Source organism: Amyelois transitella, chromosome 8 (assembly GCF_032362555.1).
Source record: "Amyelois transitella isolate CPQ chromosome 8, ilAmyTran1.1, whole genome shotgun sequence".
Taxonomy (NCBI): Eukaryota; Metazoa; Arthropoda; class Insecta; order Lepidoptera; family Pyralidae; genus Amyelois; species Amyelois transitella.
The window spans coordinates 11,458,151-11,481,215 of NC_083511.1; the positions used below are offsets into that span (position 1 = coordinate 11,458,151).

The 23,065-nt window shown below is 37.5% G+C and overlaps 3 protein-coding genes across 3 annotated transcripts in view; 1 reads left to right on the forward strand and 2 right to left on the reverse strand.

Moving 5' to 3' along the window:
* LOC106134104 (protein Aster-B) overlaps nt 1-17,298 on the forward strand; it is a 44,084-nt gene extending 26,786 nt beyond the window's left edge. The window contains exons 10-17 of the mRNA XM_060945495.1: nt 2,932-3,025; nt 3,793-3,955; nt 5,115-5,222; nt 6,388-6,580; nt 7,907-8,032; nt 9,393-9,582; nt 10,113-10,251; nt 10,646-17,298. Coding sequence (XP_060801478.1) covers nt 2,932-3,025; nt 3,793-3,955; nt 5,115-5,222; nt 6,388-6,580; nt 7,907-8,032; nt 9,393-9,582; nt 10,113-10,251; nt 10,646-10,741 — 1,109 coding nt within the window. The 3' untranslated portion in view covers nt 10,742-17,298. The remainder of the gene's footprint in view (nt 1-2,931; nt 3,026-3,792; nt 3,956-5,114; nt 5,223-6,387; nt 6,581-7,906; nt 8,033-9,392; nt 9,583-10,112; nt 10,252-10,645) is intronic.
* Nucleotides 17,299-19,099: 1,801 nt separating this feature from the next.
* Nucleotides 19,100-22,646, reverse strand: LOC106134108 (ubiquitin-ribosomal protein eS31 fusion protein). Its single transcript, XM_013334077.2, has 4 exons — nt 22,561-22,646; nt 20,516-20,650; nt 19,929-20,124; nt 19,100-19,315 (listed from the first exon to the last, which is right to left on the reverse strand). Exons 2-4 carry the CDS (start codon nt 20,638-20,640, stop codon nt 19,169-19,171), a joined length of 468 nt encoding a protein of 155 aa, XP_013189531.1. The 5' UTR covers nt 20,641-20,650; nt 22,561-22,646; the 3' UTR covers nt 19,100-19,168.
* On the reverse strand, nt 21,314-22,654 carry LOC106134107 (ribosome biogenesis protein NSA2 homolog). Its single transcript, XM_013334075.2, has 2 exons — nt 22,561-22,654; nt 21,314-22,142 (listed from the first exon to the last, which is right to left on the reverse strand). Exon 2 carries the CDS (start codon nt 22,120-22,122, stop codon nt 21,343-21,345), a length of 780 nt encoding a protein of 259 aa, XP_013189529.2. The 5' UTR covers nt 22,123-22,142; nt 22,561-22,654; the 3' UTR covers nt 21,314-21,342.
* Between the last annotated feature and the right edge of the window lie 411 nt (nt 22,655-23,065).

Consider the following 23,065-nt stretch of genomic DNA (forward strand, 5'->3'; position numbering starts at 1 on the left):
ACATACAAACAAAAGTGAAATTTACTATATCTATATGTTTGTCAAGGAGTTTAGTTGAGCACCTAAGAAGGATTTTCGAAAATTCCCACGGATTGGGAAAATAAAGGGATTTATCATTCATCGTGCCGTGTTATTTCGTCTCTCTCTCTCTTTGAAATGGTTGTCGGAAATCTTTAAAAGCTTCTTAATAATGAGTACCTATTTAAAGAAATGTATAACATTGTTACTGAAGGTTTCATTGTTTCATGTTATTTTTACTTTTGTTTATCAATACACTGCATTTAACGTTCTCATTTAACTGAACAGAATTCTTTTTCATACCACTGTTATAATGATGTGCCGTGTAGTTTTCCGGCACCAATACAAAAAAGAATAGTACCACTTCATCTCTCTCTCCCATGGATGTCGTAAAAGGCGACTAAGGGATAGGCAAACTTGGGATTCTTTTTTAGGCGATGGGCTAGCCAGCAACCTGTCACTATTTGAATCTCAATTCTATCATTAAGCCAAATAGCTGAACGTGGCCATTCAGTCTTTTTAAGACGGTTGGCTCTGTCTACCCCGCAAGGGATACAGACATGACCATAAGTAATGTAATGTTATAATGATTAGATTAGATTTCCCGAGGCTTGTAAACTTGGGGTTCTTCTTTTACGTTCATTTCTTAATCTAGCAACCTGTCACTATACGAATCTCAATGCCATCATTGAGCCGTACAGCTGAACGTGGCTATTTAGTATTTTTGAGACTATCATTTGTCAGTCTACCCCGTAAGGGATTAAAACGTGTGTTTGTCTGGAAACAAAACTAAAGTGCATATTTTACTCTTAACAATGACTTTAAATTGTATATTAGCGAATTAATGGACGCCTAATTCTAATTATTCTCCCTCTTATTTTTGCGTGATCCCAGTCGCTAGCCCCACTGTAAGCTTTCGGGGCCCTGGGTCCTCCTAACAACATAATCCCAATTGTCAATTCCTAAAAAACTCGAACCAGAATTAGCAAGGCGACTAAGGGATGTAGGGATCTACGATCACATTTTGATTGTAATACATACATAAGGTCAAGTCTATATCCCTTGCGGGGTAGATAGAGCCAAGAGTCCCGTAAAGACTGATAGGCCACGTTCAGCTATTTGGCTTTAAGATAGAATTAAGATTCAAATAGTGACAGGTTGCTAACCCATCGCCTAAAAAAGAATCCCATGTATGTAAGCCTATCCCTTAGTCGCCTTTTACGACATCCATGGGAAAGAGATAGAGTGGTCCTATTCTTTTTTGTATTGGTGCCGGGAACCACTTTTTTCGTTTAACTTTAATCTGTCATATATATTAACTGAAACAATATAATATTATTTAACAGTAATATCGTTTGGAACAACAAAACAACGTTTGTATAATATAATATAAGTTTATAGCTCACCATAATCAATTACAGTTAAGTTAAATAGAACAATATAAAAACTTAATTCTAAGATAATTGGTACTAATAACAATTTTTATTCATATTTAGGTGTTAGACTAATATAACAGTACCTTGTATAAAAATCGTGTATCGAAGCAGCACAAATATTATGTGGGAAACGTTCGCCCTGTCTCTACTGTATCGTTTCATCAATTATATCATGATCGGTGGTATCAAAACAAGAATGGAGGATGATTATGTAGTTGTTGAAGATGGTCCCACATTGTGGAACGATGTTGTGGACGGTCACGAGATCGGCAAAGAGGCAAGTGAAATCGTCCAAGAATCAGACGATACTGTTTCAGTTGCCCATAGAAAAATGGCCGGCGCCTTTAAAGATGTTAATGGTAAAGTCAAACGGGAATTAGATATCCCATCAGACAATGGAAATCCATTAAGTGATTGTAAAAAGATTGAAATTCATAACGCTGATAAAAGTAAGAGGCTTGTTTCTGCGAAATGTACAGTTGATATAGAAAACACGCTTGGAACAGTGGAAGGAAGATGTAGAAGAATAAGTGTTGGAGGAGTGAATGCCCGTAGAGATGTTGTTAGTAAAGTAACAACACTTCGTTCTGCAGTTGATCGTGAAGTAAAACTACGTGCTGGCAAAGGGAAAACTAAATTGAATTGTAGCGATGTAACAAACAATGATGAAAATGATTTCGTCACTGTTATTGATAATGATGGAAATTTTCATATTGATACTGTCGACAAGGATTTAAGAATGAGATTGAACGGAGATCGTAATGAGCGTAAAAATAACGACAAAATCGAGTTAGGAGAAATAGTATATGGTAAGATTATAAAAATAAATTGCATTTAATATGTATTAAAATATGACTGTCATTTGTCAGTCTACCCCGCAAGGGATTTACCGTGTGTATGTGTAATATGTAATAGTAAATACACAAATACCTAGAAGAAGGGATCGGTATAAAACTGAAGTGCTTATTCAGCTCTTAGCGACGACTTTAAATTGTATGTTGTTGTACTAACTGTGCCCGCGACTTCGTCCGCGTGGAATAGTTATTTTGGGCATCATTGAAGCCCTCAAGGATGAATAATTTCCCCCTTTTTTTGGTAACACAATCTGTGTCATTTGTCCCGTATATATTTATTTATTTATTTATATATAATATATACTATTTGTTCGCAGTGTTTTGCCGTGTGGTTCCCGGCACCATTACAAAAATGAATAGGACCACTCCATCTCGTTCCCATGGATGTCGTAAAAGGCGACTAAGGGATAGGCTTACAAACTTGGGATTCTTTTTTAGGCGATGGGCTAGCAACCTATCACTATTTGAATCTCAATTCTATCATTAAGCCAAATAGCTAAACGTGGCCATTCAGTCTTTTCAAGAATGTTGGCTCTGTCTATCCCGCTAGGAATATAGACGTGACCATATGTATGTATGTATGTATTTATATATATGTATATATGTCTACTCTTTGTTCGCAGTAACTAACGGCTCGGCGTTCGACGAGGAAGCGGGTGACACTCTGCCCACGGACATGTCCGACTCCAGCGACAGCGAGCCCGAGAAGCACCAGAAGTGAGTTTATTAATTCATTTTTACACATGTGGTGCCGTGTGGTTCCCGGCACCAATACAAAAAAGAATAGGACCACTCCATCTCTTTCCTATGGATGTCGTCTAAGGGATAGGCTTCTGAACTTGAGATTCTTTTTTAGGCGATGGGCTAGCAACCTGTTAGTATTTGAATCTCAATTCTATCATTAAGCCAATGTTGGCTCTGTCTACCCCGCAGGGGATATAGACGTGTCCATATGTATGTATGTTTTTACACATACATACATACATATGATCACGTCTATATCTCGTGCAGGGTAGACATAGTCTTGATATAATAAGTACTGATAGGCCACGGTCATCTGTTTGGTGTAATGATGGAATTGAGATTCAAATAGTGACAGGTTGCTAGCACATCGTGCAGAGATCGTGGCAAATGGAAAGAGGTAGTCTCTGCCTACCCCGCAAGGGATATAGACGTGATCGTATGTATGTATGTATGTATTTTAAAAAAACAAATGAATGAAAGGTATGTGTGCATGTCTCATTGTGCAAGTATTATATATATATATATATACATACATAAAATCACGCCTCTTTCCCGGAGGGGTAGGCAGAGACTACCTCTTTCCACTTGCCACGATCCCTGCATACTTCCTTTGCTTCATCCACATTCATAACTCTCTTCATGCAAGCTCGGCGGTTTCGGGTACTTTTGACCTGACCCTTCACCATATATATTTATATATATTGTATGTATGTACAAACAAACAAATATTGTTCCCGCAGTCACGAAATACACGAATGCGAGTCCACGTCTCACAAGGAGGGGAAACTACTACTGCAACAGGACTTCCCGTTCACTGTAGACAACATGTTCACCATGATATTCACCAACTGCAAGTTCAATCTGGAACTGCTAGCCGCCAGGGGTACGGCCGACTACGTTTATGTGAGTGGCATACATACATACATACATATAATCACGTCTATATCCCTTGCGGGGTAGACAGAGCCAACAGTCCTGAGCGGACTGATAGGCCACGTTCAGCTATTTGGCTTTAAGATAGAATTGAGATTCGAATAGTGACAAGTTGCTAGCCTATCGCCTAAAAAAAGAATCTCAAGTTTGTAAGCCTATCCCTTAGTCGCCTTTTACGACATCCATGGGAAAGAGATGGAGTGGTCCTATTCTTTTTTGAATTGGTGCCGGGAACCACACGGCACGTTTATGTGAGTGGCATTATGTATTAGTGTGCCGTGTGGTTCCCGGCGCCCAATTTATTGTTGCTGCAACGCCACCAGAATTCATCGTCAGCTCGGGTGCTATTCTATTCTATTCTAAGTTTAATTAATATTGTGAAGTTGACGTTGTTGAAGAAAATGCTGCAGTGCAGTTTGTTACCGCTCCTTCTGCACTGAGTCAGCTTCGGAAGCGGCGGTAAACTTAAGTTTTTAAGTAATTCATTTGACGTCAACCTATGTTTGTTAAACCATACGTTTTGACAATTATTAAGCGATATATGTATGTATAGTATCCTATAATAATGAATAAAAATTTTGAATTTTAATTTGAATTTATATACTGCCCTGGTATAACTAAAATGCCGTTATCTGCCAAATCGTTGTTTTGAGTGAAACGTCAAAAACTGCGGTAAAAATTTAAACTGATGCCATTCATCAATGAGAACGCCTATTTATGACTTAAAGGTACCAAAAAGTCGTATATGCAGATCGAAAGAGATTTGATTTTTCTTATTTTACTGGTAAAAAATGGTGTAAATCCTGATGTCAGATAACGGCATTTTAGTTATACCACGGCAGTATAGTGAAGTTGATATAGAATATATATATAGTTCCATTAGAAAAGAGAATAGGACCATCCACTCCGTCTCTTTACCATTGGTGTCGTAAAATGCGACTAAGGGATAGGCTTGTAAACTTGGGATTCTGCGTTTGGGCGATGGGCTAGCAACCTGTCACTATTTGAATCTCAATTCTATCTTAAAGCTTAATAGCTGAACGTGGCCATTCAGTCTTTCCAAGACTATTGGCTCTGTCTACCCCGTAAGGGATATAGAGGTGACTGTATGTATGTATGTATGTTCCAGGCGCCGTGGCAGCCGCAAGGTGGTCTGAAATGCCGCCAATGCAAATACACGCTGAGCATCGCTTCAGGTCCCATAGGTCCCAAAGAGGTCCAAGTCACAGAGACGCAGGTAATTTATAGACAGATAGATATACTCTTTATTGCACCATTAGAAAATGTGCCGTGTGGTTCCCTCCCGGCATCAATACAAAAAAGAATAGGACCACTCCATCTCTTTCCCATGGATGTCGTAAAAGGCGACTAAGGGATAGGCTTACAAACTTGGGATTCTTTTTTTAGGCGATAGGCTAGCAACTTGTCACTATTCGAATCTCAATTCTATCTTAAAGCCAAGCCTTAAGTCCGCTCAGGACTGTTGGCTCTGTCTACCCCGCAAGGGATATAGACATGATTATACATATGTATGTATGTTAGAAAAAGAAAAACAGAAAAATAAGTAAATCAGTGTAATTACACTGAGTTAGCTTCAAAGTAAGTTCTATACTTGTGTTACGAGATACTAACTCAACGATACTATATTTTATAATAAATACTTATTTTATTTTATTTGGAAAACATACAGTCATATATCTTGTACAAAATCTTACTTAGTTACTCTAGACCATTTACATGTTTTCATATATAGATTTCATTTATATAGATAAACATCCAAGACCCAGGCCAATCAGAAAATATTTCTTTCTCATCATGCCCTGGCCGGGATTCGAACCCGGGACCTCCGGTACCACTGACAAGCGTACTACCGCTGCGCCACAGAAGCAGTCGAAAAAAAAAAACTCAGGTTATTAGGTACAAAGGCGGATTTATCGCTAAAGCAATCTCTTCCGATCAACCTTAGGGTGGGAGGTTATAAAAATAGAAAGGCGATTGGCGCATTACGTATAAAATAAAATGCAAAGTATAAATATACCTACACCTTATATAAACACAATATACACATACTACATTGAAATATACCTAAATAAATAAATACATAATGAACACCTGTTAATTGATTGACTAAGAGTAATCAGCTGTTAGGCGTGATGGTAAAATTGAAATTCAAAAAGAATCCCGTTTATAAGCCTATCCCTTAGTCGCCTTTAACGACATCCTTGGAAAAGATATGGAGTACCATACGGCTATATATATATTATTAATTTTCCAAATATTATCATTGTTCGCAAATACCTCAATCGCAATTCTGTCATTAAGCCAAACAGCTGAACGTGGCCTATCTATCAGTATTTCCATGACTGTCGGCTCTGTCTACCCCGATGTATGTATGTCCGCAGGTAATGAACAAATGCTCGAAGCCCGGAGTTCTGTACTCCATAGACTCGACCAGCGAGAACGCCGGAATTCCCTACGCGGACTATTTTACCGTACAAGTGCACTATTGTCTGAGACGGGTCGCTGACACCACCACTAACTTGTCAATGTATGGTCACGTCAAGTACAAGAAGACTATATGGAGCGTCATGAGAAGTGAGTTGTATGAGTTGATTTTAGTATCAGTAACGTCAGCTTTTTGGAGAGAAACCCTGGGTAAGTCGGCTTGTTTGGTACCAGAAGCGATTCCCGTCTGAGCTCCGCAACTTTTATAATGGAATCTTATCAATATCAGATCTTGGTTACACGTCCAGTTGTCTGAATGTGTAATTTTCCCTCAACTTAAAAAGCTTCGGTTAGCGCCCAAACTAATGTAGCTAACACAGAAAAAGACTCATTGGTAAATGGAATACTTTACCGTACAAGTGCACTATTGTCTGAGACAGAGCGTCATGAGAAGTGAGTTATCCTTCTCGATTATAGTACCTTCAACGTCATCTTTACGGTGAGAAAGTAAGTCTGTGATCTTTTATAACCTGGGTTAGTCAGTCAACTTTTATAATGGAATCTTACCAATATCGGATCATGGTTACACGTGAATGTGTATTCTTTCCCTCAACTTTAAGAGCGTCTAGCGCGACAGCATATTGAATTAATAAATGTAAGTATATAATGTACTCGTATATCCAAGGATTTTACAACATTTTGGTAGGATTCGGGAATTGACGAAGATAATAAAAATAATTGAAGATTTGTACAAATATTGGCGGGCGGATTTTTTATTCAAAAACATAACATAACATAAAATCACGCCTCTTTCCCGGAGGGGTAGGCAAAGGCTACATCTTTCCACTTTCTATTCAAAATTGTCTCAAATGTGTGTGTGGAGGGAAAGGTCGGAGTGGAAAGACCTAGACGAACGTATCTTGATCAAATTAAGGACGTCCTGGTAAAGGGTCAGGTCAATAGTACCCGAAACCGCCGAGCTTGTATGAAGAGAGTTATGAATGTGGATGAAGCGAAGGAAGTATGCAGAGATCGTGGCAAGTGGAAAGATGTAGTCTCTGTCTACCCCTCCGGGAAAGAGGCGTGATTTTATGTATGTATTGTCTCAAATCATTTTATGACCAATACTCGTCGAAGACATTTGCCAATATAACATGGTCTGCTATATTTCTGATCAAGCTATACCTACTGCTTTCCTTACCTTCACCAAATTCAAATTCAAAATTTTTATTCATTATTACTATACGGAAACTATATATCGCTTAATAATTGTCAAAACGTATGGTTTAACAACATTGGTTGACGTCAAATAAATTACTTAAAACTAAGTTTACTGCCAAGGCGTCAGTGCAGAAGGAGCGGTAACAAACTGCACTGCAGCATTGTCTTCAACAACGTCAACTTCACAATATTAATTTAACTTAGAATAGAATAGAATAACACCCGAGCTGACGATGAACCCTGGTGGCGTTGCAGACTTCCTCGAGAAGAACACGATGTCCGGCCTGGAGGACTACTGCCAGCTGATCTCGCGGCGGCTCGCGGCGGAGGCCGAGGGCGCCGCGCCCGCCGCCAGGAAGGCGCGGAGGCGGCGCGTCACTGGTGAGTCTCCTTGTATGTAGAACTAGCTGTGCCTCAGATTAAGTCCGCGTGGAATAGTTATTTTGGCCATCATTGTAGGATGAATAATTTACCACGTTTTTTTTTTCACATGTTTCATTATTTCTTTGTTTCTTATAGTTGCAGCGTGATGTTATATAGCCTAAAGCCTTGATCGATAAATAGTCTATTCAACGCAAAAATAATTTCTCAATTCGAACCAGTACTTCCTGAGATTAGCGCGTTCAAACAAACTATTCAGCTTTATAATATTAGTATAGATAGGGGAAGGAAAACTTTAATAAATTGTTTTGTGTATTCAAACAACGATTTATTTTAGTTACTAATTGTAAACGTATTTAAAAGAAAACTTAAATATTTATTAACACGCACAACCATTAGGAATTGCAAGTGAAGCGAGAGCAGAGAACTCACGGGAAAATACAAAATCATTCATTTTTGACAGTGACATACAAATATGATGCGTTCCATTTCTAACAATAGGATTGATTTATTTTCGAAATTGGATACAAGGTATCACGTAAATCTAATTATAATTAATACCGCTTCTAAATCTCATGTGTAGAAGAAGCGGCGGAACAAATTACACTGCAGCATTTTTACCGGACGTTAATTTACAAATATACGACTTAAATATGAAGACGTATTTGTAAATTATTGTATTTTTTTTAATTTTTAATATGTCAAATTTAAATACATATTATTTATTCTCAAAAAATAATTACAAAATTCACTTACATGAGCGAAAAGTCGTGCCGTGTGGTTCTCGGCGCAAATATACGAAAATACGATCCGTGCTATTCCAATATCTACTATATACTTAGACGTGATGATTACCTATGCAATGTAAAAAAACTATTTGCACCACAATAAACTTTATACTAACAAAAAGGTAGATAGATACTTACTTAAATTTATCAGTAATACCTAATTAAAATTAAACACGGATTGTTCCCCATAGCATGCTGGGTTTGCCTGTAACTAGTCGAGCAATTAGAACGAACCTTATTGTACATATCGCACGACACTGTCACTTATGCAAAAATTGCAAAAATGAGTTACATATGTAATAACTCTCCTAATGCTTCCCTTAACTTGGTGCGATAACTTTACTTTTGTAGTACACATAGTTACCGCAGTATAAGCTATTCATCTTGTAATAATCTTCAAATTATGACAATGTTATGGGATGTTAAAGTTTTAAATGCTTCTCTTTTAAATTGTGTTTTTGCATAAGTGACAGTGTCGCACCGGGGCGGGGGTGCGATATGTATAATCTCTGTATTTACTGTTGTATCGACTGTTGGTGAACTGAATAAATAAGTAAATGCGATCGGGCCAGCGTCGTCGCAGGAGAGCGGCGCTGCGGCGGCGGCGCCCCGCGCGGGCCCCGCGCCTCCCCCGCGGCGGGGCTCGGGCTCCGCGCCGGCGCCCGCGCGCTGGCTGCTGGGCGCGCTGCTGCTGCTGCTGGCCCTCAACGCCGCGCTCTACTGGCGGATGAGCCAGCGCGGCTCGGATCACATTCAGCACAGGTACACAATAGATTTATTTTCAAAATTGTATACGAGGTATCACTTATTGGAGGTCACATCACTTAAATCAAATTATAACCACTACCGCTTCCAAAGCGCATGTGTAGAAGAAACGGCGGAACAAACTACACTGCAGCGTTTTCATCGGACGTCAATTTACAAATATCTATAGATCTCTTAAATCTGTAGCGGGAGCGATGCATCGACTCGACCGCCACCAAAGGGAAGATCATACTTTGCTTGATTGCGCGATTTAGATTTTTCGCTGTTTTTTGACTGAAAGCGATTCGCGTGATTGAATTTTTTCATTTTTGCGACTTGTGTGACTTTCTTATCCGCATATACTTTACTAACGACCCGCCCCGGCTTCGCACGGGTGCAAAATTCGGAAAAAATTATACATAAAAACCTTCCTCTTGAATCACTCTACCTGTTACAAAAAACCGCATCAAAATCCGTTGCGTAATTTTAAAGATTTAAACATACCGACCAAACAGACTAAAATAGCGACTTTGTTTTATACTATGTAGTGATTACAGGATAGGATCCCTGAACGGTGCCCAGATGGCTGAATGGTCGAAGATGCTGCAGCAGCACACGCAGAAACAGCACACGCAGCTGCTCAGCTGGCAGCAGGACATACACGCTGCGCTTGCGCATTTACAACAGGTAAACTAGGATAACGCTGTGCCGTGTGGTTTCCGACGCTTTAGAATTCAATTCAATTCAAAATCTTTATTGCATATCATATATCATCAGTTGAATTTCAGTTACTGCTTATAAATAGGTACAATACGAACGATGTTGGGCATCGCAATTTTAAAATAATATGGAACAGAATAGAACCACTACACATCTTTCCCATGGAATGTCGTAAAAGGCGACTAAGGGATAGAGTTATAAACTTGGAATTTTTCTTGTAGGCGATGGACTAGCGACCTGTCACTATTTGAATCTCAATTCTATCATTAAGCCGAACGTGGCCTATCAGTATTATCAAAACAGTTGGCTCTGCCTACCCCGCAATCGATATAGACGTGATAATATTTATCTTTGTCCACAGACAGAAAAAGACATTAGAAAATTGCTAGAAACTATAAAACCGTCGTTGGAACGGAACCAGGGCGACAAGGCGGACGGCCCACACGACGAGCTATAGACATTGGGCAGGTACTTACGGTCAATTATTGTCGCGGTGTACTTACACATCTCCGTCCCCGCAGGGGTGGACAGAGCTGAGACTCTGTTGCCTTGAAGATCGATAGCCGTGTGTGGTTTACGACAGAATAAGAATTCGATTGTTTTTTGTGTATTTCGTGAGGGAGAGTGTAGAATAAATGCCCTTTTTTGAACTATGCATAAAATATGTAAAGTAGATCAGTGTTTACACATCCGAACTAAATAAAAAAATAAATTGTCCAAATCTTAAGTCATTAAAAAAAATTTATAAGCAAGTACCGAATGTACTTACCTACAGAAAGAAATATTGATTTAGATCAAAACTAACTCTGTCTACCCCGTAACGGACGCGGACGTCACACTGTTACCATCTCGCGCTCATACCCACTTAATTAATTAATTTAAATTCATTTCGCTGCTGTCAAATCTGTGAATGCTCTTTTCAAGGAAATCCGGAAGGCTTAATATTTATATTAACGCATAATTAAAAGTAAACACCTACTAAATATATACTATATATATATATATATTGGGATTCCTCTTTTAGGCGATGGGCTAGCAACCTGTCACTATTTGAATCTCAATTCTATCATGAAGCCAAACAGCTGAACGTGGCCTATCAGTCTTTCGGGACTGCTGGCTCTGTCTACCCCGCAAGGGATATAGACGTGATTATATGAATGAATGACGCATATACAAAACGAATTTCGGCAAAATTTAGCATACGGATAGTAGTAATATATAAATACGTAAGCGTCATTATGTTGTATTAATTATTATCTATGAAACTGGAAATTGGCAATAAAACATATGTTTTACTTATAATAAACTTTGTTTATTGCAAATCTCATGGGAACGGTTCATTAACGGGACGAAATTGACAAAAAACCAGACAGACAGACGGACGGAAATAATTAAAACCACTTTCATAGATACCCATATCGATTTCTTGGCAGTATATTTCAAGTACAGACGACATCTGTCAGTTACAATTTTGTACATATATCTCATATGTTGACGGCCTCTGGCGCAGTGGTAGTGCGCTTGTCTGTGACACCGGAGGTCCCGGGTTCGAATCCCGGCCAGGGCATGATGAGAAAAGTTCTTTTTCTCATTGGCCTGGGACTTGGATGTTTATCTTTATGTATATGAGTATTTAATATAAAATATATTATGGTTGAGTTAGTGTCTCGTAACACAAGACTCGAACTTACTTTGAGGCTTATTCAATCTGTGTAATTTGTCCCGTATATATTTATTTATTTATCTCTATTTTTTCTGCGATTTTCTTGAACAGACATTTAGCTATTTATTGTCAGTTTGTAAAACACAACAAAAGGTTTGCAGCAATTAATTAATTGAAAAATGTTATGAATTTAAGATATATTATCATATTTTTACGTCTGAATGAGGTTTTCATGTCGTACATAATTTTCAAAGGATGTTTAATTTGATGATTGAAAAAACAGGTTAAAGTAATATTGCATTACGTGAGAAACAATATAACATTATATGAGAAACAATATAAAATTATCTGAGAAACATAATCTAATATATTTTCGCATTGTATGAAATTTTTAGCCTCCATATTCACGAACGTCGACAATGTATCACTTATCTTCCGTCCCACTCTTATCTGTGAGATTAACCGCGGAGTAAGAGTGAAAGGGAAGATTTTATTTACATTCGTGAATCGGCCCGCCAGATGTAGGTAATTTGCAGATCATGTTTATTGATTTATACATTAACAGTCACTATTTTTTATTGTTTGCAAGTGTAGTAAATTGCCAAGGTCTGGGACCAAGTGCGAAATATTTTTCATTTCACAAGATTGTAACATGTAAATTGTTAGTGAGCTACGTTTTTTTGTCCGGAGTGTAAGTAGACCTTTGCACTGTATACGTTTAACAGGTGTAAATTGCTTACTTATCACCATCACACAGATTGTGGTCAAACGCACACATTTATCCAAAAGGTGATCGCATTATTTGCCCCATTTTGGCTCAACTTACGTGCCGCGCAATGAAAATGGGCGAAAGTTCCGTAGTTCGAATGAAAACCTCGCAGATACCCACTGTGATAGATAAGTTTAGAAAATGTTATTTCTTCAAGCGAATGTGCGTAAACGCATAGCGTTGATCGCTATATTTTGAGGGCTGTGTCGCGTTCTGTCATCATCGCAAATGGTCATCGCTGGAAAATTGGCGACTTTCGCACATCGTACTCGTAATTTTATATGCAAAAGTTTGTAAGGTGGTGTGTATGTGTGTTTGTTTCTCTTTCACGCAAAATCTACTGAAAGAATTTAGGTACAGGGGTAGAATATAACCTGGACTATACACAATAAGTACTTTTAATCCCGAAGGCTAGGCCGCAGCTAGTTTTCAATATTTATCTTTCGCTCTTGAGTCATTTTTGCAATTCCTCACTTTCGCAATGAGAAAATGACGATTTGACACAGTGACATTCTGCGAAATGACACAGGGATGACCATTTGCGAAAATTACGAAATGCGTCGCAAATCTGCCGAGCGACTGCCGTCGCGCACGTTCAAAGCATTATTTAAGTATTCAAGCAGGTCTTTGTAAGATAAAAACTATTGGGTTTTTGATCAAACGTAACAGACAAGCAAATTTTGGTGCATTCTTGCTTTTATATACTTAGAATTATTTTTAAGTGTAGGTATATACGTACAATAAATGTAAAAGTGTAAAAAGTTGTAAAAATGTGTAAGAACTTTTGTGTACTTATAGCTTGATGTAGGCGTCTGAGAAATGAAATTGGGTTTTTTTATTACAATAATTGCTGTCAGTTTGATCAAAAACTGAAGTTACACAATAATTATGATCTAAGATTGTATTGTTAATTCAATCTATTTACATGTGTAAAATTTTATTATTTGTTCAGCCTGGTGCATTATTTGGTTTTTATATTATTTAAATGCCTTATACATAAAATGTATGTATGTAAAATTTAATTTTTTATAGAGCAGCTCTACCAAAAATGCTTCGAAGTAATTTAGAATATAAGGTCTAAAGCACTTTAAGTATGGCGTCTTAAACCATAAAATTTGTTTAATGCATTTTCGGTTTGTTAAAAATAATGTATTGATGAGTTGGCATTCTATATGCATTTTGGGAGGGAATAGAAAATATTGTCAGTTATTTTTGACAGGTGTTAAACTGTAATTAGCATAAAAGTACATAATCTGTATGTAAATCTCTCTCAAATCTCTGCGTGTTCCCGGTTGCATCATCGACAGAAGTGTTTCGGGGCCCAGGGTTCACCTTCGGAATATAATCTGCATGTAAATGGTAGATACTAAAATCAGAATGAATTAAGCCCAATATATGTATAATAAATCGGATGTATTTGTTAAACCATCTTTGCAATGTAAGTCAAGGAAGTGTTCTTACAAATTCATTTCATTATTCAGCCATTATTTTAAGAAATATCTGTTGGCATTGTTGTAAATAAAGAAATTACAGTGAACCGTTACAATTTACGTGGCAAACTTTTGGAAATTGAAATAATCTTTTCTATATTGAATTCTTCAGTAATTTTATTTATATATTGTGTTATTATAACATTACTGTTATTCTATATGATTTTTTAATGAATTTTAAACATTCTTTATTATCAAATCATGAATTTTAATTATTAAAATGAAATGTTACGATTTTTTTTGTCAAATCAATGTTTTCTGTACAAATAGGTTTATGAGTTCCAATTTCATTATAAACATACCGATAAGTGAGTTTTCTTTTTAATTATAAATATTCGTACGTCGTGACGCTTTGTGGAACAAGTGTATTCGAATTTAAGAAAATATAGTAATGTTAAAACTTCAGATGTTTATCTTAGAGAAATTGTGTAAAGTGTGATTTAATTAAGTTGTACAAATACTATATTATTATTTCTCTTTTCGGGGCTCCAATTTTGAAATCCAATGTATTTAAAATTTTGCTTCTGAATTGTGTACTTACCCAGTATTCGGAATAGTTTAAGAGTGTAGTAGTACTGAAAAATGTGTCGTTCTAACTGATGCTATAGATATGATAGATATACAAGGAGAGTGTGGAGGGAAAGGTCGGAGTGGGAAGACCTAGACGTATCTTGCTTAAGTCAAGGACGTCCTGGCAAAGGGTCAGGTCAAGAGTACCCGAAACCGCCGAGCTTGCATGAAGAGAGTTATGAATGTGGATGAAGCGAAGGAAGTATGCAGAGATCGTGGCAAATGGAAGGATGTGGTCTCTGCCTACCCCTCTGGCGTGATTTTATGTATGTATGTAAATGATGCTAATCACCACCAACAGTCGCCATAACGTTCTTATAATGCATTTAAATACTAATATTTAATTACCAGTCTTACCTGGAAAAGCGTGATTTTTGTATGTACATATTTACAACATAAAAGAACGTAAGATGCAAAATGGCCGTCACATAATTCCTATAGTTTGAAGTACACATGGCTTAACCCTTAAATGGATGATTTTTTTTTCACGTTTTAAAAAAATATATTTGTGTAAAAGACGTGTCTAGGAAAAATTAGTAAAAAAATCTAGACATGAATTTACTATACTTTTTTTGCAATAATGTGAGTGTTGTTTATAAACAACATTGCGCATTCATTGATGTTTTGCAAGTATGGATAAAAATAAGAGTGGATATTGTTTTTGAAATGTATTTATTTATTCTTCATTATGATATTTATAAAAACAATTGCTTTTTTTCGTATCACATAAAGATACACGACATTTTTGGCACATTTTAAATATAAAGCCTGAACATTTCGGGAATTTGCACCTCTGCTGCTTATCCAGCCAAACTGCCCAATGACATGTCTGATCTAATCTGACGTCTTTCAAAGGAATTGCTTGAGCTGGTCCACGGAACTTCTTCATTACAAGTTCTCTTTGTATTGTGCTCCCACTAGGTCGACCACGTTTAGCGCCATTTGCAGGTAGACCCAATTTGCAGAGGGTTTCAGCAAGTTCTAGCCTGAATGGACCCAAATTGAGAAGTTGATCATTTCCTTTCATATTATTTACCTTCTTGAACATAACCCATGAATTTATAACTGCGAGGTCCAGGAAATGATAAAATAAGCGCATCGTCCACTTGCGGCTCTTGATTGTGATGTGATAACGACCTATAAATGAGTCTAATAAGTCCACGCCTCCCATGTGGGCATTGTACTCCTTGATTACTTTGGGGCATAGAATAGCAACTCTCTCTTTCTTCGATTTATCAAAGTGTGTGACTGTGGTTGCTGGTTCTGCTCCTACGTAAGTGGAAAGAAGGTTAACGGGCTTGTTATCTTTCCACACAACAGCACTTACGTCAATATCATACACAGTCGCCACGTTTTCCTCATAGAATCCTCTGGGTACGTTCTTTTTCATTATAGTGTTTTTTTCAGGCAATTTGCAGTTTCTCAATCGGTTAACTCTTACTGTTCCCAGTGAGAAAATTCCTTCTGTGAGAAAATGCTTCCGGTATCTGAGTTTCTCCCCTAAAAATAAGGCTGTCTTCAGCAGTAACAAGATTCCGTTTTCGCCAAACCAGAGGTCGTTTAGAAATCCCTTGTGATCTACTCTGGGGTGCTGCTTCTTCGGCTTCCAAAATAGGAGGGTCTGGCATATTTTCATCGTTGTCGATGACAAGAGGAGGATCAGCATCCACTTTATCAGACTGGGCATTCTCACCTTCATCACTATTTTCAAGGTCTCGAAGAACATCTCGAGCTGTTTGATAATAGTGACCTTCAGCCTCTACTTCGGAGTCTGACCCGTCTAAGCCGTCTTCTGAATCTTCAAGAGTTTCTAAATACTTTGTAATTTCGCTTTCTAGTAATCGCGGCATGCTGAAAAGCAAAATAAAAATCCTTCACCAAACATGCGTTTATTTAGCAGGCAATGCGCATTGTAGTTTTCCTACAACATACCATATTTCGCCTTATTCAACAGTAGCATCAAGTTATTTTCAATGTTTTACTACATAAACATGCAATTGAAGATATAATCAAGCAAATAAAGATATGTTTTATACTTACAATATATTTTATCAAAGTCCGAACACAGCTACAAAATTTAGTTTCGCGCCACTAGAAAACTTTTCTTCAAAGTGACATTTGACATTACCTTTTTTTCAGATGCATAAAAATATTGGATAGTGTCAACATTAAAGAAAGTACAAAATTCGTTCAGAAATAAGAACTAGTTGTCAAAAATAACAAAACATAATTAGAAGGTCAATTTTATCTGTGATGTTTAGTATGTTGTTTAAAAACAACATTATCCATTTAAGGGTTAATATTCCGAGTTTGAGTGAGTTTTATAAATGCAGTCGTAAATATTCATTCCAGAACGATCTGAAAAATTGTGAAACAATAATAATTATGAAGTGAGCGGGCAGACTTAGATTCCTATTAGTCGTAGTATGCGCACGTGGCCGAGAGGCGCGCGCGCAAACAATTCCGTTAGGTTTACGATGGGTGTGCAGACTTCTCAGAAAATAAATATTTTAATGAATTTACTTTTTTGTTTTATTTTGACTTTACCTGCCACTACAGTTGAACGTGCCCCTTTCAGTTTTTTCCAACACCCGTTAACCCCGTTAAGGGGATAGACAGAAGATACAAAAGTGAAGGCAAAGAAATCATGTTCTGACATTAGTTGGTCGAATAGTTTGTTAAATCTCGTTCACATTTGGGTTCCCGTCAAATCTAGGAACTAGAATACTTTGTTAATTCTACCTATACCGGAATGATCACAAGGCGGAGCGGCGGGCCTTGAATTTCGAGATTAAATTCCAAACTATCACCATCTAAATGTGTATTCTAGTCAAATCTAGACAACCTTACTAAGCTAGGGCTCCTAAATTCTCACTGATAGCAAATCTTGGATGCGAGTTATGGAACTAGGAAAAGAAAATGACAGAATTATATGTTACAGGATTATAAGGCAACTGAAGATATTTCATTCTATAATACTTACATACTGGTATACATGTTCTGGTTTCTCTGGTGCATCAATGTCTGAATACGCCTGGTGACTGCAGCTTCTTGAAGTTCTGATAGTTGAAGTAGTTTTCACAATTCACTGACTCTACATTCATTTTTTATAAAAATTCCTATTTTTACCCGAGTACAGCGAAGCAAAAAGGAGGGTTATGATTTTGACCTATATGTAATACTAGACGCCGCCTGCGACTTCGTCCGCATGGAAACCCTATCAATCCTGCGGAAACTCCTTGATAAAAAGCCTATTATGTTATTCTGGGTCTTCTACATACCAAATTTCATCGTAATCGGTTTGCAGTAGTTTTTGCGTGAAAGAGTAACAAACATCCATACTAACATCCTGACATACTCACAAACTTTCGCATTTATAATATTAGTAAGATAATAAAGGATTCAAAACAAATAATGGTGTTAGCTTGAACTGTGAGCACAAATGGGACAGAATTAGTCGCAACGTTAGAAATTTAAAACATTTTGCGAAAAAAAAAAAAAAAAAACACGCGGCCGAACTGATCATTCTAAGTTTGAAAATAGATTTCAGATTTTAATCAGTAGGTTGGTATAAGTTCTTTATATGAAAAATCAGTGGCGTGAATTTGAAAACGAAGGTACCTAAGTAATTGCAAGTGAATATTTGTTTGAAATGGGCTTACCTACATGTAGAATGTGTTGTTTTTATTTATTGACATTTGCTTATGTCTCAAATGAATAGGGTAAATATACGGCTTCGTTGCATTGATATAAGCGTAATTTCATAGGTACCTATCATGAACATGTCGCGAGTAATGAAAAATCATTTGTATAAAATATTATATTTCAGTGGCTCGCCTACGTGGCGTATTGTTCCAAATTATGTCACACCAATTGTCGTGGCCAAGAGTCCAGAGTTAGGCTTTTTTGGTTGCCCGTACGGCCTATCAGCCTATATATAATAAAAAGCCTTTACTTCGCGAATCGAAGACACGAGAAATAATAACTCGCGTAATAACGGCAATGGATAACGCGATAATGGACGTAAGAGGCGACCGAAAATAATTGGCATTCCATTGAGCGAATACCTATGTACTTCAGCGTCAACAACCGACCTTTATGGTCAAATGTTCAAAGCGCGGCCATTCAGTCTTTTCTAGACTGTAGGATCCGTCTACCCCGTCAAGAATAAAGACGTGATATAAGTATATCAGGGGCGACCTGGCATCCACACCTGCATATCATTCCACTGAGCATCACCGATTATTACGCAACAGTTTCAGATAAGCCTCATAAGGCGGACAGGCACATTAGCGCCAGTGTCAATGAAAAAAAACAAACGAATACTCTGACACCGTGTCAAGATTTATTCAAATCCATCCTACACAGCGGTCTGAGCGAGTCTTAGCCTATTCATTTGTCGTCGTCCTTGAAGACCATGGTGCTGTGGCACTTGCCGCAGTAGTGGCGGTCCTCCATCACGGCCATGAAGACGCCCGCGCCGCACTGCTCGCCCGTGCACTCGCGGCGGAGGCGGTGGATCTTGCCGTTCTCGTCAACCTGTAAGGGTAATAACATACATACATACATAAAATCACACCTCTTTCCCGGCAGAGACTACTTCATCAACATTCATAACTCTCTTTATGCAAGCTCGGCGGTTTCGAGTACTTTTTTAAATCTCTCGTCCTATTCGCAAACCGGGAGTAGATGCGCGTGCGCGCTCGAAGCCTTTGCATTTTGGACTACTATAGCGCTCACAAGTTTAGTAGCTCGTTTCCCTCTGGGGGCTACTTGCTGGATCTCGAGTCTATGGCTAAACCTATGCAAACCTATGCTCTCTTATATTATTATGTTGTAAAATTAGTCCTAATAAGGTTGCAGTTATTGTCGACGTTTTACCTAAAGAACACAAACAATACAAATGGCTGCCAGTTCTAGATATTTCTGTGGACAAGGTCAGTTATTTTGTTCCTTGTGGAATATAATTCTTGAAATTTAAGTCTAGATATCAAACAAAACAATCTCTTTGATAAATAGCATTCTGCCTACACTTATGACCTAACCTCAGAATCCAATGAAATGGTTCCTATTATTTTCTAATAATGCCGGGAACCACACGGCATTTTCATACGTCTCTAGGAATAAAGGTGTAAGGTATATAAGAACTGACCTTGTAAAACCTAAGCACGGCCAGTTTGACCTTCTTCTTCTTGTGCTTGATCTTCTTTGGCGTAGAGTAATTCTTCTTCTTACGTTTCTTGGCGCCACCACGCAGGCGGAGCACCAAGTGCAATGTGGACTCCTTCTGAATATTGTAGTCTGAGAGCGTGCGACCATCTTCTAACTGCTTACCGGCGAAGATTAACCTGTAATATTAGATAAATCAATTAGCTTGCTGGAGAACAAAGATCTCTGTTAGTTTCGGTGATAGATCTTAAAATTATGCACAGTAAATGAGAGTCAGTCTTCTTTTTGTTACTCTGAAATTGACACTGGGTTATTTATCTGTTTGCTATTCTCTAAAGGTTTCTTTTTGTTACTCTTAAATTGACACTGGTTTATTTATTCCTCTGCTATATTTTAAAGGTTGACTGGAAGAGAATAGTATTAGCATTAGGTCCACGTACTGTACCTTTCAAGCTCAATTAAGTTTAAGCTAAATAAATATACTCCAGATGGTTACAATAACAAATTACCTGAGAACTTTAAGACTATGATCCAGGCAAAGAAATATATAGATGAAATAGAGATACTAACCTCTGCTGATCAGGTGGGATCCCTTCTTTATCTTGGATCTTGGCTTTGACATTTTCGATGGTATCGGAGGGCTCGACCTCAAGGGTGATGGTCTTACCCGTGAGGGTCTTTACGAAGATCTGCATCTTGATTCACCTGAGGAAATAGAGAAGAAAAATAAGGAAATGATGATATGTTCATTAAAAGACAATAATAACTTTTGAGTCATTTTGAATTTGTCAAATATTGAGTTTCAAACCAGAAAAGACAGTGGTAGTATAGTTCTATGTATACCTATACTCATAAGATTTGTGTGAGGCAGTCAAATATTTGACTAGAGAATGTTTTCAGTGTGTGTTATGTATCACATCATACAATCAGTCTTCGATAGATCCTAAGCTGATGAAGAATAAATACAATCAGAAATATGAAAGGATATACAGTTTATTTCTTTAGTTAAAAGATTTTGTTCTTTAAAAAAAAACAGTAAATGAAAAGATTTTTAGAAAAATTACTGAAATTTGCTAAGTAGGTACCTACTAATTTCAATAATATTCCTTTTTATTCTTCTTCGGCAAATATTCGTCCACTGCCGGGCATATGCCTCGAAAAATCTTTTCACCTAGTTCTATCAAAAGATTTTCCCGCCCATGTTATTCCAGCATGGTTTTTAATGTCATCTGATTAGCGATCCTTTTTATAACTAGCAACATTACAACAATACAGCTGACAACTAAAAAGATGAATCATCTTTTTATTACACAAGATTGTGCCTACATTTAATTATAAAATAAATAAAAGCTGAATTGAAAAACAATGTTTGATTTTTTATAATTTATTAGTCCAACTCAAACTAACAGTACAGCATTAATGCAACCATCATTCTCTGGATTGTTCGTGACCTGTGCGTACTTTCCCCAGACAACCTTGCCGGCCTGCGTCACCAGTCCAAGCTCTGAGATGTTCACCTCAATCACCGTACCCTTGGTGATGACACCGAGGCTGGTGTACATCTGCGAGCTGGGGTTCTTCTTCACTCCAATGATCGGTAAACAAAACGTAGCCTTCAATTCCGGATGTGTAACATGAGCCTTCTTGAACCTCAAAGCCATCGGCCTGATGAACCTCTCAAACTTTGGAGGCTTCCGGGTGAAGTTCTCACCGACAAATGTCACTTTGGTTACCATACGCTTCCACGCTTTCCTCTTAGATTTACCAGACTTCAACACTTTGAAAACTTCCGCATCAGCTTGTGCTCTCACTTTTGGTATTGGAACATCCCATTTACCAGCTTTCTCTTTGCGTTTTTGTTTGATCATGTTCGAAAGCACTTTAGCTCGTGACTGTACATCTCTGTCCAAGAGGTACACGGGCAGCGCTCCTTTGGAAACCTTTTCTGTGTTTTCCTTCACATTTCTCTCTTCGTGCGCTTTGATCTTCTTTTTCATTTGAATCTTTTCATTGCGCCGCTCTTTGTTGAAGAGTTTGGCTTTGATGCCGCGTAATTTGCGGGCCTTCTCGGCACGTTTGTGGGGCTCGCGGGCCTCCCGCTTGCGTTTTCGCTCCTCATAGTCGAGTCGACGACCGTAAAGCTTTTGATGGCGCTCAATATATTCGTTCTGCGGCATTGTGGTTGCTTATTCGGCAACTACAACAAAATTAGTTGGCATCAAATGCTTTGTAATGTGTGCACGGATACGAAACACTGTTGTAAGTTAACAATACACAATCATAACCTCTTCAATGTTTTTTTTTTCATCGGCCACTAAAGTTTTATCCAACGTGTTCTTATCACTTTATATTCGATAAATTGATTGAATGAAGATGAATTTGTTTACCTACATTCAGTAACCAAATTAGTCTGAAAATCGGCAAGAAATCACAATCGCGTCCACGTTCCACGTGCGAAATTATTGTAGTTGTAAATTTACAGCATATATACGGAAATGATAATAACTAAGAAAATAATAACGTACCGAGTAAGAATAACGTAAATAAAGGGTGATTCTTGCAGCAGAATTAAATTGAAATTTTATAAATTCTTGGATAAAAACTAATGAACTCACCTTAGTCCGACACCATGCCACACGGAAAAGGGAAACGTCGAATGGAAACATGAATATGACATTATCTTTTCAGTGTTGCCAACCCTTGCCATTTACGCATTTCGCTGAGGTTTCTCCAAATATTTATTATTAGTTCTATATAGAATTAGTTATTTTGTTTATATTCCTTCCACCGTAAAATCCTTGATAATCGCGTAGCTCAAAAAATAAAACATTAAAAATAAACAGGCTTTCGACGATGCAGCAGGAAAATGCGTGAATTAATTAACAAACAAAATACGTAACTTCTACATTGGATACCTATGTTTTAATAATGAAATGGAAGTTGTTAAAACAATTTTTGATTATGACAATATTGTGACAAATATTTTCTGTTCAGAGGGAGACTCAAACTGTAATAAAAATATATGTTGAAAATTAAGTAAACAAGTACCTACTTGTTAACTTAATTTTCAATTTAAAATCACCATGCATTTAAATTTATATAAATCTATAACTAATATTA